This window comes from Podarcis vaucheri, assembly GCF_965113315.1.
Source record: "Podarcis vaucheri genome assembly, chromosome: 4".
Lineage (NCBI taxonomy): Eukaryota > Metazoa > Chordata > Lepidosauria > Squamata > Lacertidae > Podarcis > Podarcis vaucheri.
In genome coordinates, this window is record NC_138762.1 from 15,229,980 (window position 1) to 15,247,800 (window position 17,821).

Sequence of the window (17,821 nt, forward strand, 5' to 3'; positions counted from 1 at the left end):
TGTGCGCCCAGGCGAATTTCCCCCTTTCTGCCATCGCCTCTCAAGAAATCGGTTTGCTTCTGCACTGATGCGGAGGAGGAAAAGGGGAGAGGAGGGGAAATGGGCAGCACTTTGAAGGCTGGAGCGCGTAAAAGGGAGTGAGAAGGAGCTATGTGACGGCCGCCGCCCCCACACCCAGGGAAAACCTCCAAAAACCAGCCCAGTCTTCCTGACTTTCTGCTTGGTCTTTCTTTTTCTCTCTCTCCTCCTTTGGTAAAGGCAGAAAAGTGGGAAAGAGGATTCGAAAATGCTGGACACCATCCATGCCACGATCTTGGAGGGCGGGAGGAACGTCTTCCTGACACTTCCCAAGCTCACGACAGAAGGTAAGCTCTGTTTCCCCGCTGGGTTTTTACAGTTCAGCCTCCTGAATGAACCACAAGGCTAATATGCTGCAGTGCAAATTGCTTTTATGAATGACTGTACCTGGGAAAGCATCTGTTGTTGCATGCAAGAGAATCCTAGATCATATACATATACGACTGGAAAGAAGAAACCAGTGGCATCGAGCAAGCCAAAAAGGCTAATATAATAGACATGAAATTACATTGCAAACCAATTTTAGTCTATGTGAATATCTAATACTTCTTGTTCTTAAATCTACACAAAAGTTATCCTATTGCAACATCTGGAAAATGAGATTCCAAGAAGTCTGTGGAACTCCCTGCCTATTGAGATCAAGCAAGGCACGTTCTGTGTACTTTTTTCAGCACCTGCTAAAAACATTCTTGCCTACCCAGGTGCTTAGAAAGTTGAGGAAATTTTAATCTGTTTAACTTTCAGTTAACTTTTAGTTTACTCTCTCTCTCTCTGTTTTACAATTTTGAATACTCATTTAAACATGCTTCTGAAACATCTTCTGCATACCATGAATCCCTACATATATTATGTAAACTGAATCATTCAGTATTACATCATTGCATCCATAAAAACATATTTGCACTGTTGAATTTATCTTAATGCTACCAACATTTTCAAGTGTACACAATCCCCCCATATATTGAATTGTTGTTTTCCAATCTTCTCTAAATGCATGTTCTTCTTCTTCTCTTATTCGATATGTTTAGCTGCGCGTATTCCATCAGTTTAAGTTGCCATTCTTCTTTAGTTGGGACCTCGCTCGTTTTCCATTTTTGGGCTAACAAAACGCGGGCCATAGTAGCAGCATACATAAATAACCTTTTTTGACACCTGGGTATTTCCATCTGAATTATCCCCAACAAAAAGGACTCTGGTTTTTTTGGGAAAAGTGCCTTTAAACATTTTTTTTGATTCATAATGGATTATTTCCCAATACGCTTTTACCCCCTTACAGGTCCACAAGGTTCAATCTCCGGGGGCTGGAAGTGTCTCCTGCCTGAAACCCTGCAGAACGGCTGCCAGCCAGAGTCTACCCTGTAAAGAGCACTAAGCTAGATGGATCAATTGTTTGACTCCATTTAAGGCTATGTCCTTATCTTACCTGACTCCCCATCCCCTTCATAACCTCTGTTTACCCATAATACTTGAGATCAGCTAGGAAGATAGGAAGCTGCTTTATGCTGAGTTAGACCACTGGCCCATCTAGCTCAGTATTGCATGCACTGACTGGCAGCAGCTCAATAGGATTTCAAGGAAGGGAACTCTCCCAGCGCTAGATGGAGATGCTGGGGATCGAACCTGAGACCTTTTGCATGCTAAACAAACCTGAACAAACTACAATTCCCAGGATTCCTTGGGGGGGAATTAATGCACTTTAAATGAATGGTGTGTATTCAGCCTGTGTATGTATTAAGCAGGCATGTTTATGTGTGGGTCTGGCCCCATCCCTTGGCCCACATTGGTTTCCAGGTGTCATCCGACAGCTTGGTGCTGTTCCCCTATACATTTTTGTTGTTGTCTAGTCGTTTAGTCATGTCCGACTCTTCGTGACGCCATGGACCAGAGCACGCCAGGCACTCCTGTCTTCCACTGCCTCCCACAGTTTGTGCAAACTCATGCTGGTATCTTTGAGAACACTGTCCAACCATCTCGTCCTCTGTCGTCCCCTTCTCCTTGTGCCCTCCATCTTTCCCAACATCAGGGTCTTTTCCAGGGAGTCTTCTCTTCTCATGAGGTGGCCAAAGTACTGGAGCCTCAGCTTCAGGATCTGTCCTTCCAGTGAGCACTCAGGGCTGATTTCCTTCAGAATGGATCGGTTTGATCTTCTTGCAGTCCATGGGACTCTCAAGAGTCTCCTCCAGCACCATAATTCAAAAGCATCAATTCTTCGGCGATCAGTCTTCTGTATGGTCCAGCTCTCACTTCCATACATCACTACTGGGAAAACCATAGCTTTTACTGTACGGACCTTTGTTGGCATGACATATAGGAAGTTGGCCCTCGACGTTGATGCAGTGCCCTGAATTCAGTTGCCTATAACATGGTTTGAGAAATCTCAGTAAGGGCCTTTTGCAGCACCGCATTTAAAGTATTCCACTCCAAAATTGCTGGCTCCATTCAAGGCAAGAGAGTTGTTGAGGTAGCTCAGCGTTCCCTCCTGTTGCTGACATATCAGTCTAATATTAGTTGCGAAAGGGAAGTGGAATTGGCTTCTCACTGTCTGGAAAAGCGAGGAGCCACTATAGTAAGGAGTGATGGGAGTTATATCCCAAACATCCATTGAGGGCACCACGTTGGCTATTCCAGATGCAAATGCCCCATAGCTGATGGTTCCTTCCTTCCTTCGCTTTCCCTTTATGGGACAAGGGAATTAACACGATGCAGGATAACTCTGTATTTCTTTGCATTTCAGATATCCTCGGTATTTGGGGCACTGTTTCAGAGTTTGTTGAAAAGCAGCTTTCTATGAATAAGGTGGGAATTGTTTGTTCCTTTGCTTAAATGCTTGTTTTGAAAGATTTGGGCATTTGTGCATTCTGGTCAAAGCAGCCAGAGTGTGTGCAGATAAATTCTCCCTTTTTTGCTGATGTTTGGCGTGAACATGCTCACAGAAAGTGAATCCCTCTTGTGCTATTTTCTGGAAAAAGGCAGTGCTATTTTCTGGAAAAAGAGGTTTAGGGAATCACAATGAGCACCTCCCTCGTTGTCTCAGCATGGCAGTGGCAGCCACCTGAGAGTTGCCAGAACTGAACAAAGGCTTCCAATCTTGTTGGGTTCGGAAACACACTCGAAACCATGGCTTCACATCCTGGCTTGCTTGGAAGCCGTTAACCATCGTTTCCTGGTTTTCGCCTAATGGGAAGTTATGGTTAATACATGCAAAGGGAGGAGCAGAAGGGTTGTATTCGGGTGTACAAAGCCCATGCATATTGTGATTCGAAGGTGCAAGCTGGGCTTGTATGCCCAGAACCCTTCCAACAATCCTATAAGGTGAACCCATCTAGTTCTCAGCACTATCTACACTGACTCACAACAACTCTCAAAGTTGCCAGCCCTACCTAGAAATGTCAAGGATTGAATCAAGAACCTTCTGAATGCTAAGCAGTTATCCCAATCAGCTAAGGTCTTTTTCCAAATTTGTGGGTGTAGGGTAAAGGTAAAGGGACCACTGACCATTAATTCCAGTTGTGACAGACTCTGGGGTTGTGGCGCTCATCTCGCTTTATTGGCCGAGAGAGCTGGTGTACAGCTTCCGGGTCATGTGCCCAGCATGTCTAAGCAGCCTCTGGCAAACCAGAGCAGCCATGGAAACACCGTTTACCTTCCCGCCGGAGCGGTACCTATTTATCTACTTGCACTTTGACGTGCTTTCAAACTGCTAGGTTGACAGGAGCAGGGACCGAGCAACGGGAGCCCCTGTTGCGGAGATTCGAACCGCCAACCTTCTGATCGGCAAGTCCTAGGCTCTGTGGTTTAACCCACAGCGCCACCCGCGTGGGTGTGGGGTATGGCTTGCCTAATGTTTGATCCGACCTAAGATTTGAACTGGGGACTTCCAGTTCATAGCTCATGTTCTAAACCATTACAGTAATCCATCTGTGCCTTCTTTTTCCAGGGTGTCTTAATACCAGGGTTGGGGACGTTCTCCTTCTTGAGACAGAAGCTTGAAGTTGGTAATAACAAATACATCCTTATACAGCGGCCTGTGTTCCTTCTGTCTGAGAAACTTGCGCAGATCCATGGGCTGAAGTTTAACAAAATACACACTCCCGGTAAGAAATGGGGTTGTGGTGTGTGCTTTCCTCCATGCCCGTGTGTGCAGTGTACATTTTGCGGTGTGCAACCAAGCTATGCAACCAACATAACACATGGTATTACGGAGAGAAAATGCAGCAGCGCTGAGGATGGCAGTAGAGTTATGGAAAGAAAGGGAAGCAGAAACTAGTTTTTGCCCTAGGAACACAGGACAGTTTTATTTCATAGTTCATGGTCTGAGCCGGGGGAAAGCTGGTTGTGGTGAGCACCTATTGGCTAGCACTAGTGCCATCACCAACACAGGTGAGCACAGTACCCAGAACAGTTTTACAATTAGATTTTTGTTATGGGGAGGGGAGAGTAGAGTGAAGGGTCAGCGTATGCCAATGGTGATTGGCTCCAGGGGCAAAAGTGGAGATGGTAAGAGGTATAACCTTTGTACAGTAGGCTGCAAAAATATTGGGCTTCATGTTTCAGGTAAGGAAGATGCACCGCCACTGCGGTTCAGGGACACATTCCAGCAAGGGAAAAGTACTTCAGGAAGGTGTGGGGCAAGGCCAGTGAGAGGTATGGCCTATGAAGGGGGCATGGCCTATGAATCAAAAGGGCCAGGTGGAGAGGTCTGGGGGCCACATCTCTCTTCTCCACCAACGGTCCAAGATGAGGGAGAAAAAAAGTTTTCTACTGGGAGTAATGTGTGAACAAGCTATTAGTGTTCTAACATTTTACTCATAAGATGCATTGCAGAGTTGGGGATTCAAATGTGGCCCTTCAGGCCTTTCTGTTTGGCCCTCAGAACTATCCCCAGGCCCCACACTCTCCTCACTAGCCCTTGTTTCACAATTTGAGTGTCTTTTCCTGGGTGCAGTGCCTCTCACTTGTTTGAACGGAGGATAGAGAGGTATATATAAAAAACTAGCCTCTTGTACAAAGGTAAAATTTACATTTGTTGCTCCGCCTACTTTTGCCTCTCGCCCCCCCCCACTGGCAAATGGCCTTCAGGATGGACATAGTCTTGCTTCCTGTTCAGATGATTTCTCTCTTCACCGATTCTTTTCCTGCTGCCCTCCCCTAGGTGATATCCCAATTGTTCCACTAAATTTCATAGTGTTATCCCTGGAAGGCCCTTTCAACAGGGAGACCGTGGAAGGATGTGTCCGAGAGACGCTCCTGTCCTTCTCGCGCTCAATCGCCACCAAGCAGACAGTCGAGTTCACCTTCAAAGGGATCGGTGTGCTGGTGATCCGGGACAACAGGGTGAAAATGAAGTTTTACAAAGACTTCCTTCGCGCCATGGATGGGAGTGGGAATCTCCTGAAGGCGCTTACAAACGTACGTTGGTCATCGTTTCCTTCTGGGCCTGGATGTCATTCCGGTCTGATATTTTACCTGTTGTAATAATAAATATTGCATTTGAGGCAGTTTCATTGTTTAGAGCGTGGTGCTGATAACACAAGCAGGATGCAAGTGGCACTGTGGTCTAAACCACTGAGCCTCTTGTGCTTGCCGATCAGAAGGCTGGCGGTTTGAAACCCCACAACGGAGTGAGCTCCCATTGCTGTGTCCCAGCTCCTGCCAACCTAGAAGTTCAAAAGCACACCAGTACAAGTAGATAAATAGGTACCGCTCCGGCAGGAAGGTAAACGGTGTTTCTGTGCGTTCTGGATTCCGTCACAGTGTTCCGTTGTTCCAGAAGCGGTTTAGTGATGTTGGCCACATGCCCTCAAAAGCTGTTGGTGGACAAACACCTGCTCCCTCGGGCTGAAAGCAAGATGAGTGCCACAACCCCATAGTCACCTTTGACTGGACTTAGCCGTCCAGGGGTCCTTTACTTACCAAGGTTGCAGGTTCAATCACCATATGGGACAGCTGCATATTCCTGGACTAGATGATCCAGAAAGTCCCTTCCAACCTTATTTCTATGATTCTTCTACTATTCATATTGTTGATGCAACACTAAGTACATTAGTTGGATGCATGTATAAAGGCAAAGGACTCCTGGATGGTTAGGTCCAGTCAGAGGCGACTATGGGGTTGCAGCACTCATCTCACTTTCAGGCCGAGGGAGCTGGCGTTTGTCCACAGACAGCTTTCCAAGTCATGTGGCTAGCAGAACTTAAACCGCTTCTGGCGCAACGGGACACCGTGACGGAAACCAGAGCGCACGGAAACGCCGTTTACCTTCCCACCGGAACGGTACCTATTTATCTACTTGCACTGGTGTGCTTTCGAACTGCTAGGTTGGCAGGAGTTGGGACAGAGCAATGGGAGCTCACCCTGTTGCGGGGATTCGAACCACCGACCTTCTGATCGGCAAGCCCAAGAGGCTCAGTGGTTTAGACCACAGCGCCACCCGCTCCTCCTAAGAACATAAAGAGAGCCTGATGGCTCAGGCCAATGGCCCATTTAGTGCAGCATCCAGTTTTCACAGTTGCCAACCGGGTAATCCCCTGGGTAATCCGCAAGCAGGATTCGAGCACCAGAGCTCTCTTCCCACCTGTGGTTTCCAGCAGCTGTGCTGCCTCCAACTGTGGAAGCACAGCCTTCAGGGCTAGGAGCCATCGCTAACCCTCCCTCCATGAATTTGTCTAATCTTCCTTGAAAGCTGTCCAATTTGGTGGCCTTCACCACCTTCTGTGGGATCAGGTTCCATCGTTTAAAGATGTGCTGCTCATGGTTCCTTCAAGACTGGATGACTGCAATGTGCTCTATGTGGGGCATCCCTTCCACTTGATCCAGAAGCTACAGACAGGGCAGGATGCTGCAGCATAATTGCTAATAGGAATGAGGCCTTGCCAGGATAGGACACCTGTGCTCAGAGGTCTACACTGGTTGCCGATTTGCCACCAAGCCAAATTCAATGTGTTGCTTTTAGTATAGAGGTACCCCTGCCCATACGGGCCAGTCGTGTCCGACTCTGGGGTTGCGTGCTCATCTCGCTTAAGAGGCCGGGAGCCAGCGCTGTCCGAAGACACTTCCAGGTCACGTGGCCAGCGTGACGAAGCTGCTCTGGCGAGCCAGCACCAGCACAGCACATGGAAACGCCGTTACCTTCCCGCTATAAAGCGGTACCTATTTATCTACTTGCACTTAGGGGTGCTTTCGAACTGCTAGGTGGGCAGGAGCTGGGACTGAACGACGGGAGCTCACCCCGTCGCGGGGATTCGAACCGCCGACCATGCGATCGGCAAGTCCTAGGCACTGAGGTTTTACCCACAGCGCCACCTGCGTCCCAATGCTTTTAGTATATACAAAGCCCTTAACAACTTGGGACCAGTTTCCTTGCAAGATCATCTTGCCCAAAATGTGCTCCCCTGAGTGCTTTGATTTGCGGAACCGGCCCTGCTACAGGTACTACACAATACCTGTTCCACATTTGTAAGAAATCAGTCTTTTAGTGTAGCAGCACCTAGACTCCCTGCCTATTTTCCAGCACCCACTAAAAACATTTTTGTTTAGACAAGGCTACCCAGATGAGCCAAATGTTGATGTGCGTTCTAACCTGTTTTTAGTTTTGCTGATTTAATTTTCGAAAAGGTTTTAAATAGTTGCTTTCTGCTCTTTTACCGACAATCGTATTGTTTTATTCTCTTTGTAATCCGCTTTGAGTTAACTTGTTTTTCTTTTACAGTCAAGCAGTGTATAGGTTTTAAATAGTTGCTTTCTGCTCTTTTACCGACAATCGTATTGTTTTATTCTCTTTGTAATCCGCTTTGAGTTAACTTGTTTTTCTTTTACAGTCAAGCAGTGTATATATATATAAAAATGTACTACCACCCCTTTTTTTCGTTATAGAGGCCAGGCACAGGGGACTCGGTGTTGTCAGCCAAAGAAACCGCTCTTCCACATTCATGCACCGGTAACGTGGTTTTGTTTCCAAGGTGGGTAGGCTCACCTGGTCTGCACACAGATTTCACCCGTCTCTTTCCTAAGGTGGCTGCAAAACAGTTTTGATCTTTTTGAGATGGGATGGAAATTGCAAGTAGTTCAAAACACAGTTGCTGCCAGACTAGTAGATGGTCTGGCTTCTGGGGAAGAGTGGCTGCAAGACACGATGGCTGTGTTCTACCTCTGCCATCATAAACATTATTCCTCAGAATACCAGTTTTCTGAGAATTGCAGTTGAATAATTGTAGGGTGAATAATGATTGCAAGCCCCTCCAATTGCCTCAGGCTGTATCTTTTTACTTTTCAGTTAGAGTAGATTTTACAAATGCCAAACAGATGCAGACGTAGAATAGGAAATAAAACAAAATAAACCACAGATACATGAATGCAAGGGAAGTAGTGACTAGAACTATTTATAACATAGGATGAATGGTTAAAACAGGACAATCGGCGCAGCCATAAAACTGCTAGCTCATTTGCAAAGCTAAGCAGGGTCTGGTATGGTTTCAAATTGGATGGGGGACTTGAGATTCCTACCTTGAAGGGGGTTGGATTAGATGACCACTGGGGGTCCCTTTCCACTCTACAATTCCATTATTCCAATCTGCGTCTTCCTTCTGTGTTACTAAGTTTCTCTCCCTGTCCGCTACCCTAACCCTCTTACTTAGTTCCACATACATTGCTAAACTATTGGACCATCTAGCTCAATATTGTCTACTCTGGCTGTCAGCAGCTCTCCAGAGTCTCAGGTGAGGGCTCCAGACCTGTTGCTTGAGATCCTTATAACTCTGTCCCCATCAGCCTTAGCCCATCTCTTTGTATCAGGGATGCTTCCAGGTTTGAGGTGCCCCTTGGCAAAGGGCCCTCTGGTGGGTGCCAGAGGTGGTGGACTCTCCTTTCTTGGAGGCCTCTAAGCAGATCACCTGATGGGGAGTCTTTCGTTGCTGTTCCTGCTTTGCAGGGGTTTGGACTAGAAGGTCTCTTGGGTTCCTTCCAGCTCTGCAAGTCCATGATAAATTCCCCACAATTCAACTTCCCCTTTTGGGTGTGTGGAAGAGGGCACCCAAAGTCATTTGTTTTGATTGATTTCTCCCTGTCTGCACCCTCACAGCCACCGTAGGGTTGAGATGGGAACCATCCCCGAAGAAGGTGAGAAGACCAGGAAGGAAAAGGAGCAGGCAGAGAAAGAAAACAGCAAAAAAGGTGGGGCAAGAGCTTTTTGCTTTTGTAAGCCATTTTATTTTCATTTATTTGCTGGATAGCAAGGATATGTCTTTACAGTGGCTGTCGTTCACCATACCAGCACGTGTCCAAAATTGTCCTGGAAACAGGCTGTGTATCATATCTCAGACATGACCTCAAGCAGAGATGGAAAAGCTCTGGAAATTTTGACATCTTGCAGGGCTGCGGGGAGACGACGCCATTCCCCTCTATTTATTTGTTTGTTCAGGAATATTTACACCCCGCCTACTAACCAACGTTTTTGAGGCAGCTTGCAAAAATAATTTATAGCAGTAGTCAATACAGAAAGGCAAAGATGTGTCTCTGTCCCACCGCCTCCCCTTCTTGCCAGATGCTCCAACAAATGTCGTTCTGCAAATGAATCTCCTCCCTTGTTGACAGAGAAAATATTTCCCCCTTAGTTTTTCCCCCCTCCTCCAAATTTTATTTACCAGTAAGCAAGATAAACCAAAGAGCTTACAGAACTTGGTTGGTTTTTAAATGGGACATTTGCGGGGAAAGCAAAACTGCACACATTTGCTTGTCATATGTGTGTGTGTGTGTGTTTGCATTTTTCATCCATGGTTGAGTAGGGTTTTCACATTATTGCGATAGAATGGTGCAGTCCCTTAATCTCTCCCCCGCCCCGAATGTGCACTTTTCACAGCTAATTTCTCACGAGCTGCTTCCGTTCACTCTGTGGAATTCTTACGCAACCTTCTGCTTCTCTCCTTCCTGTAGAAAATCTCTCGCCCAAGCGCCTTCTGTCTCGCCAGCTCATTTCTCCAGCCAAAGTCTCAGGGATCTGTTTGACTGAAGAGTATGAGAAGAACTTGAAGCCCAAGCTGCCTCCACAAAGGTAAGATCTTGATTCTGAAGGCAGCTGGGAGGTTTCTCACTCTCTGGTCCTGTGAAGATAAGAAGCTGCCTAGGATGGACTCCGACCACTTGTCAATCTAGCCCAGTGACTTGCTCTGATTGGTTGCGTTTCTCTAGGGCCCCAGGCTTTAGAGAGTAAGGCTTTGGGGAAACAAATAGGAGATGTTGGCCCTACGGGTCCAGGCCATCAGTTCTTGCTCTTCCGCCTCCCCGCCTGTCTTCTTTCTTCTTTGGCGATCACTCGTAGCCAAGTAAGATTGTCTTCCATAAACACAGCTTTAACAGTGCGTCCTAGGTGACTGTGGAGGCCAGTTCTGGATCCATACTACCTTCCACAGTGGGGACATAGGTTTCCAGGTGGAAGTTGATCATGGTGAGAGTTTGCCAAACATGCCTTCCTCCTAGCACATTTCTCCCTTGTGTCCTGAGTTTGAGCATCTTCAAAGCCCATAACACCTTTGGTAAAGGCTGTTCTCCAATTGAAGCGCTCGCAGGCCAGTCTTTCCCAGTTGTCGGTGTTTATACCACATTTTAAAAGATTTGCCTTGAGAGACTCTTTGAACCTCTTTTGTTGACCACCAGCATCACGCTTGCCATTGTTAAGTTCGGAATAGAGGACAGTGGTACCTCGGGCAACAGACACTTCAGGTTACAGACTCCGATAACCCAGAAATAGTACCTCAGCTTAAGAACTTTACTTCAGGATGAGAACAGAAATTGTGTGGTGGCAGCTGGAGGCCCCATTAGCTAAAGTGGTACCTCAGGTTAAGAACAGTTTCAGGTTAAGAACGGACCTCCAGAACGAATTAAGTTCTTAACCCGAGGTACCACTGTAGTTGCTTTGGAAGACGATAATCAGGCATCCACACAACATGACCAGTTCAACAAAGTTGATGTTGAAGAGTCATTACTTCAACACTGGTGATCTTCGGCTTCTTCCAGTATGTTGGCATTAGTTCGCCTGTCTTCCCAAGTGATGTGTAATTTTTTTCGGAAACACTGTTGATGGAATCCCTGCCTGTCTCACAACTGCCACAGCTGTGTGCCCTCCAGATGTTGTTGAACTACAGTTCCATCTCCAGGGACCCATGGCCATCCTGGCTGGCACTGATGGGAGTGGTAGCCAAAAATACCTGGAAAGCAACAGGTGGGGAAAGCCTGCTGTTAGATTTAAACATTTAGGGTGGCCTGTGAATGCTTTCATCCATCTTATTCCCCCGCTGAGACGTGTGGCTGGAATTGTCCCATCTCATTTCCCTGTGCACTCTAAATATGAGAATCTTCAGGGTCAAGAGGTGTTTGTTCGGTTTTCTGTCTGAGATAGTGGCCCAGCTCAAACAGACAGTGTGGTCAAATGTTTTGCCCTTGCCCTCTCCCTGCCACGCACGAATACAGTGGTACCTCGGGTTAAGTACTTAATTCGCTCCAGAGGTCCATTCTTAACCTGAAACACCACTTTAGCTAATGGGGCCTCCTGCTGCCGCCGCGCTGCCGGAGCACGATTTCAGTTCTTATCCTGAAGCAAAGTTCTTAACCTGAAGCACTATTTCTGGGTTAGCGGAGTCTGTAACCTGAAGCGTATGTAACCTGACGAGTATGTAACCCAAGGTACCACTGTATGCATATTGCAATACTTTTTAAAAGAAGGATGGCAATGGAGTCTGTGGGATCTCTAGCAATTTTAATATAGAATTGAGTCAGAACGTTGGCTCAAAGCAATCTGCCTCCAGAACTGGGATTTGGTGGAAAAGTTTGAACTCGAATGGGTTCATAAACCCTGCAATGCCCACTGATTCTCCCCTGCAAATCCGCCCCTTTTATATTGCTGGGCCCATTTATGATTCTGCAGCTTGGTTGCTTTTTGTTTAAGCTGCCAGGGTTTCATTTGCAGGTTTTCATTTCATTTTGTAATATTTTGAAAATCTTAATAAATATCTTTTTTTTATTAAAAAAAAAGAGAGATGCAGAAAGGGTTAAGCAGCTGCCTGCTGCCCAGTGATTTCAGCCTACAAGTTCTTCTCTCCCCCCCCCATCAATCTCCAAAATACAGAAATGCAGGGTTGGAGCTCCATTTGCACTCCTATCTAATTTGGCCCGCAGGGATTCAGTCTAGTGCTATTGTTGATTCAGACAAGGAGTTTGCATCCTCACGAAGTCACAAAAACCTTCCTTATTGTGCAAGATGTTCTGTGGGTGCGGGTCACCCTCTCAACGTAAAGAGTCTGCTTTCGTTTTCTCCTGACCATTGCCTTTCCCTCCCCATATGCTCTCTGCAGCAGCTATTGTGCAGCTGAACAACAAAGTATAATTGAAGAGACTCAGGATCCTCTTTCTCAACCGGGGGCAAATTCTATCCTTCGATGACAAGACACTGTTTGGTTTCGACAGGGTCAAAGTCCTCAGCGCTGAAAGGCTTTTTAAATGTTTTAAGGGCTCATCTGAGGCGTTGTGTGAGAGGCCAACAGTTGCTCTCTGAAGCCACTGAAAAATGGATTTGCCAGCAATTAAAGATGTAGGAGAGCTTTTGTCCGAAACTGGAAGAGATCCTTTGATCGGGGCTGAGGGAAATTGGAGGAGATAAACCAGAGACCTCTTCCATTATTTGTGGGTTAACATGGAGGCATCTTCTTTGCAAGGGAAGCTGATTATAATGTTGCACACAACAGACGGCACCAAAGATGAGGAGGCCGATAGAATTTCAACTTGCCCTCTTTGCATTCTGTTTATTTAGATAATGGCGTTCAGCATGCCTGCTGTTTTAATCCTACCCTTCTCTTCAGGGGAAGGAGGTCTCAGGTGTAGACTGCCCTTAAAAGGACTGGGCAGTGCCAATGCTGGTGGTTCTGTTAGGATTCTTGCTCCGTGTTTGCAGTCATGGGATTGTTGTCTATCACATGATGGTGTATGTTTTCATTCCACAGTGTGGGAAGTGATGGAGACAGGATGTTTTGTGTTACTGTGTTCTGGAAAGTGAGACTATTGTCCTTTGTTCTTTTTCTCTTTGCTGTCTAATGAGAAAGAGGAAGGAGCTAAGTCAGAATGCTCTGAGTGTATTATATATAAATAAAAGTAGATTAGCCAAAATGCTGTGCTGCTGAGTTCTGTTATGCAAACTGCAAATACTGCAGGATCCCTAAGCATGCTAATGCCTTTTGGCATCAGTCGCTGTGATGTTCGGGCTGGAGAAAGCTTTTGAAGCTCCCGAACGACCGACCAGGAGGGAGAGAACATGCCAGCCAGGCATGTTTCTCTGTCAGGGTCCTACACGAGTGTAGGGAGCTTCAAAAGCTTTCTTCTGCCCGAACATCACAGCGACCGATGCCAACAGACATCGGCACACTTAGGGATCTGCAGAGTCTTCGCAGCTTGCGTAACAGACCTCAGCAACTCAGCATTTTGGCTAATCTACTTTATTTACATATAAACACACACGGAGCACTGCAACATGGCTCCCTCTCTCTCTAGCATCAGACAGCAAAGAGAAAGGACAAAGGACAATAGTCCCACTTCACAGAACACAGTAACACAAACATCCTGTCTCCATCACTTCCCACTCTGTGGAGTCAAAACACACCACATCATGTGATAGACAACAATCCTATGACTTCAATCATGGAGCAGGAATTCTAACAGATCCCTCTAAGGATGGTGAGGGCAGCGGCGTTAGCGCGATGGAAGCCCAAATCCTTACTCAAGGCTCCAGAGTTTGCTAGGGATTGAGCAACATTCAGGTTAAGCTCGTCCAACTTCCGATCCCACTGTCAAGGCGGAAGTCGGGACAGACACTCTCGCCTTCTCCAGAGACACAGTCTCATGTTTGGCATGCATAAAACTCCTGCTGGCCATGTTTTTGTGTTCTCCAGGCAAGGACCGACAACAACGCCCACTCCCGAAGCCCCGAAGACAGAGCAAGAAGCCAGCCCCGCCAAAATTCCTGCCCTCAGACCCCGGACTCCATCCCCAATTTGTCAAGATCATGGTAGGGCTGGCCAGGTATAATACGTAGCTTTTCCTCCTTTTTTGTCTATATCTGTGCAGGGCCAAATAGGCATGGCCTTTGGTAGGGGATGGAAGTCGGCAGCTGGCAGCCTGCGACCCATATTTGGCCCATTGCTTACATATATATATGGAGACCCACAGATTAGCCACACCTGCAGTCTGAGGACCCCGTGATGCACACTTCTTACATATGCCACTTCTTTTGCCTTTATGGCAATGCTCTAGTCATTGCACCTATTTGAAAAGAGCCTTTTTACACAAGCAAGGAGCAGATCTGTGTTTAAATGCTGAACAAACAATAGCTTTTGCCGGTGTAAACACCACCAAGAATTTCTGAGCTGGAGCAAAATTTCTGCTTGTTTTTCCTAGATAGATTTGGGAGGGTGGGATGTCGGGGATGCAATCCTGTTTTGTCCTAGTTCCTAACCAGTGGTGTAGCGTGGGTTATCAGCACCCGGGGCAAGACAAGTAATTTGCGCCCCCTAACCCGTGGATTTGCGCCCCCTAACCCTAACCCCCAGATGTTGCGCCCGGTGCGGCCGGCCCCCCTGCACCCCCCACGCTATGCCACTGTTCCTAACATCTCTGGTGGTGCTTTGGTGGGGGCATGAGCGGTGGTGCGCACGCTTGTGTACAAAGCATGTGCAAGGCAAAAGAACCCACCTCGGCGCTTTTGTACCTACTGGGGAAGTATGGATTTAGCAAAGTTGTGGCTGAGAAGTGTTCTAGCCCTGTATTTCCAAAACTACTGCCACAGGGTGCACGTTTTGAATACGATTGTGTGCATCCTTTGGCAACTCAAACACTAATGCATTTCTTGTGGCATGCACTTTTTACCTCAAAAACGACTGGACTGGACCACTGCAATGTGTTAAACATGGGGTTGTCTTTGAAAGCCTCTTGTGGCCCCTAGAAGTCTGCCCAGAAAGAAAATGCAGCTCTCAGGCTGTAAAGGTTTTCCTATAGCTGTTCCAGTGCTAGAAATAGCCCAACAACACTCCTCCACGACCCTTTCAGTTTCATTATTTGGGTGGTTTACTGTGATGGAAATATAATAATTGAGCATTTGCAGCCCTCTAATGTTACCCTCAAATCTGCCACCAGAGACACCCTACTCTCCATAATGGACAAGGTGCAACCGTGCCAAGTCAAGTTTTATCTACTGAAAGCCACTAGCATTTACCATATTTTTCGTTCTATAGGACGCACATTTCCCCCTCCAAAAATTAAGGGGAAATGTGTGTACGTCCTATAGAGCGAATGCAGGCTGCGCCGCTAAGCCCAAAGCCAGAACAGGAAGACGGAGCACTGCGGAGCGCTCCGTCTCGCTGCTTTAGCTTGGGGACGGTGCCTTCACCCCGCTGTCCTGCAGAAGCTAGCAAGGCTGTTCCCAAGCCAGAACAGCGAGATGGAGGGCTCCGTCTCGCTGCTCCAGCTTGGGGACGGCTGCGCGCAAACCTCTCCAGGGCAGCGGGGCGCTGCGCTCCAAAGGCTTCAGGGATCTTTGAGGCTGGCGGTGGGGGAAACAAGCGCTTCCCCCCACCGCCAGCCCCACAAGCTCTGGTGAATGTACCTTGAACGCACCTTGTTTTAGAGGGGGAGAACAAGAAAATAATTTTTTTCCTGTTCTCCCCCTCCTATGGTCCGGTGCGTCCAATGGAGCGAAAAATACGGTATAAATTTTCATTTTTGAAACTCTTTTTCTGCCTACATTTCTGAGGAAGTCAAGTCAGAGGGAAGTTTGGAGCTGATGTGCTATTACAATGTATTGGTGACTAACTTGTGTTGATTCTTTGGTACCCTGAGGCAAACAGAACAGCCTTAGGTTTTTAAAGCAGAGGTTTTCAACCTTTTTGGGTCCACAGCTCCCTTGACCAATGACATTCTTTCTGCGGCACCCCTGTGGGGCTCAGGAGCCCAGTTGTGTCACCCCTTGCCTGCAGAGCTGGCAGCCCCTCACCCTTTTTCGGACATCCTTGCTTATGGAGTGTTCCCTCAGCCTCCTCTCCTCTCTTCTTGGGAGTCCTCTGGGCAGCCACAGCTGACACCTCTGGTCTCTGAACTGCCCCCCCACCTGCCCCAAAGAGAGGTGCCTTTTCACACTGCCCCACAGGGGCCTGAGAAGCACCCCCTGGCCAGCCCCAGAGGCACCATTTGCCTGGAGAGCTTGTAGCCAGGGCTGCTGCTGCTGCAACAAACAGTTGTGCAAGCCTTTGGGCGGCAGAGACACAAGAGGGCATCAGAGGAAGGGAGGGAAGGAAAGAGGAACAGAGGCCAGGGTTGCCCATGGCAACCCTGACCCTCATTCAAGGCACCCCAGGGTGCCATGGCACACTGGTTGAAAACCACAGGTTTAAGGATATTTAGCCCCTTCAGAGAATAGGTAAACAATCTTCCTGTTTACATTGTTTAAAAGGACTCATAGTTAAAGCTGACCACAGTTTGCTGGTTTGATCAACACACTAAACTGTGGTTAATGAAAACCGGAAGCAAAAGTTTCTAAACGCCTCTTCCACAGCCACACTGGAGGAGGAGGAGGCTAAGGAGAGAGTGAGAGCCCAAGGCTTGCTGCGGCTTATTCTCATCATGCCAAATTATGGTTAAGTACTTCGTCTGAACACTGGAGTCGGCAAGCTAAAAGCGGCAAAATCAAGCCTTCAAATCAATAATGCCTCTGTGGCTTGTACTATATGCATTCCCAGGAAATGTGCTACTTGTGCATGCAGCGTGCTCAGAGGAGCATCCCTTTGTACTTGGATGAAGAGAAGAGGAAGAAAGAGAAGGAAGAAGACAGGATATTGGCACAGTATCAGGCCCTAAAGGATCACGAAGCCTTTCAGAGGCAGCTGGTAAGGCGGCACAAGAATAAAAACAACACCCTTTTCTTCTTATTATTATTAGAAATAAAAAGGGCAGATCTTTTGAACAAGAAAGGGGAGGCTTGTTCTACTGAGGATGGATTCACACATGCAGAAATGCCTGTATTAAGCGGAAATTGGGCATGAAAATGCAAAAGTTAGTGGCAGTAGCATACGAAAATGCATTGTATTAGGGGGAATGGCTTGCAGAAATGTGCATATTTGTCAAAACTGCAAGCACACCTGTTTGCTTTAGGAGAAGACACCCTCCCTAAGAAGCTGATGAATTTTCATGGAAATTAAAAGTTGCCAGTTGTTGCGGAAATGTGGAGAAATGAATTTAACATTGGGAAAATGAGAAACTGGCATATTTGTTTGTTCCTGGTCTCTGAATAAGGCAGCATCTTATGTTCACTGCTACCGGTGTGTAGAGGTTGCCTGTTCAAGAACATCTCCTGGGTTAAAGTCTACATGCAGGTGCAAAGCTAATATATCTAGGGGAAGAATTAGACTGAGAGAGTAAGAGAAAGTGTTGGGTGCGTTGCCTTTCTAGAGAACGAAACCTTGTTTGTCGGGGCTTTCTCACACCTTTTTGCCATTTTTTTTTGTAAGTTGTTTTGGGTTGCCTTGGGGATGAAAAAGCAACTAACAAACTTAACAAATAAAAATAACAATGAATAAATCAATAATCCCCCTGCTCTGCCACTGTTCACCTCAAATGCATCTATAAGGATGCTGAGAGGGAGAGATTGCATTGCACATTTAAGGCAAAGCATTATTGTAAGCTGTCGATTTCTCAGCCCCTTTTATTCTGCCCCCCC

The 17,821-nt window shown here is 47.0% G+C and overlaps 1 protein-coding gene across 1 annotated transcript in view; it reads left to right on the forward strand.

The window, feature by feature from the left end:
* The window catches only part of CCDC81 (coiled-coil domain containing 81), a 31,726-nt gene continuing 13,905 nt past the window's right edge, over nucleotides 1-17,821 (forward strand). Inside the window, exons 1-9 of the mRNA XM_082219310.1 lie at nucleotides 1-365; nucleotides 2,813-2,874; nucleotides 4,016-4,172; nucleotides 5,231-5,487; nucleotides 7,951-8,036; nucleotides 9,155-9,246; nucleotides 10,006-10,123; nucleotides 14,007-14,136; nucleotides 16,845-16,991. Coding sequence (XP_082075436.1) covers nucleotides 287-365; nucleotides 2,813-2,874; nucleotides 4,016-4,172; nucleotides 5,231-5,487; nucleotides 7,951-8,036; nucleotides 9,155-9,246; nucleotides 10,006-10,123; nucleotides 14,007-14,136; nucleotides 16,845-16,991 — 1,128 coding nt within the window. The 5' untranslated portion in view covers nucleotides 1-286. The remainder of the gene's footprint in view (nucleotides 366-2,812; nucleotides 2,875-4,015; nucleotides 4,173-5,230; nucleotides 5,488-7,950; nucleotides 8,037-9,154; nucleotides 9,247-10,005; nucleotides 10,124-14,006; nucleotides 14,137-16,844; nucleotides 16,992-17,821) is intronic.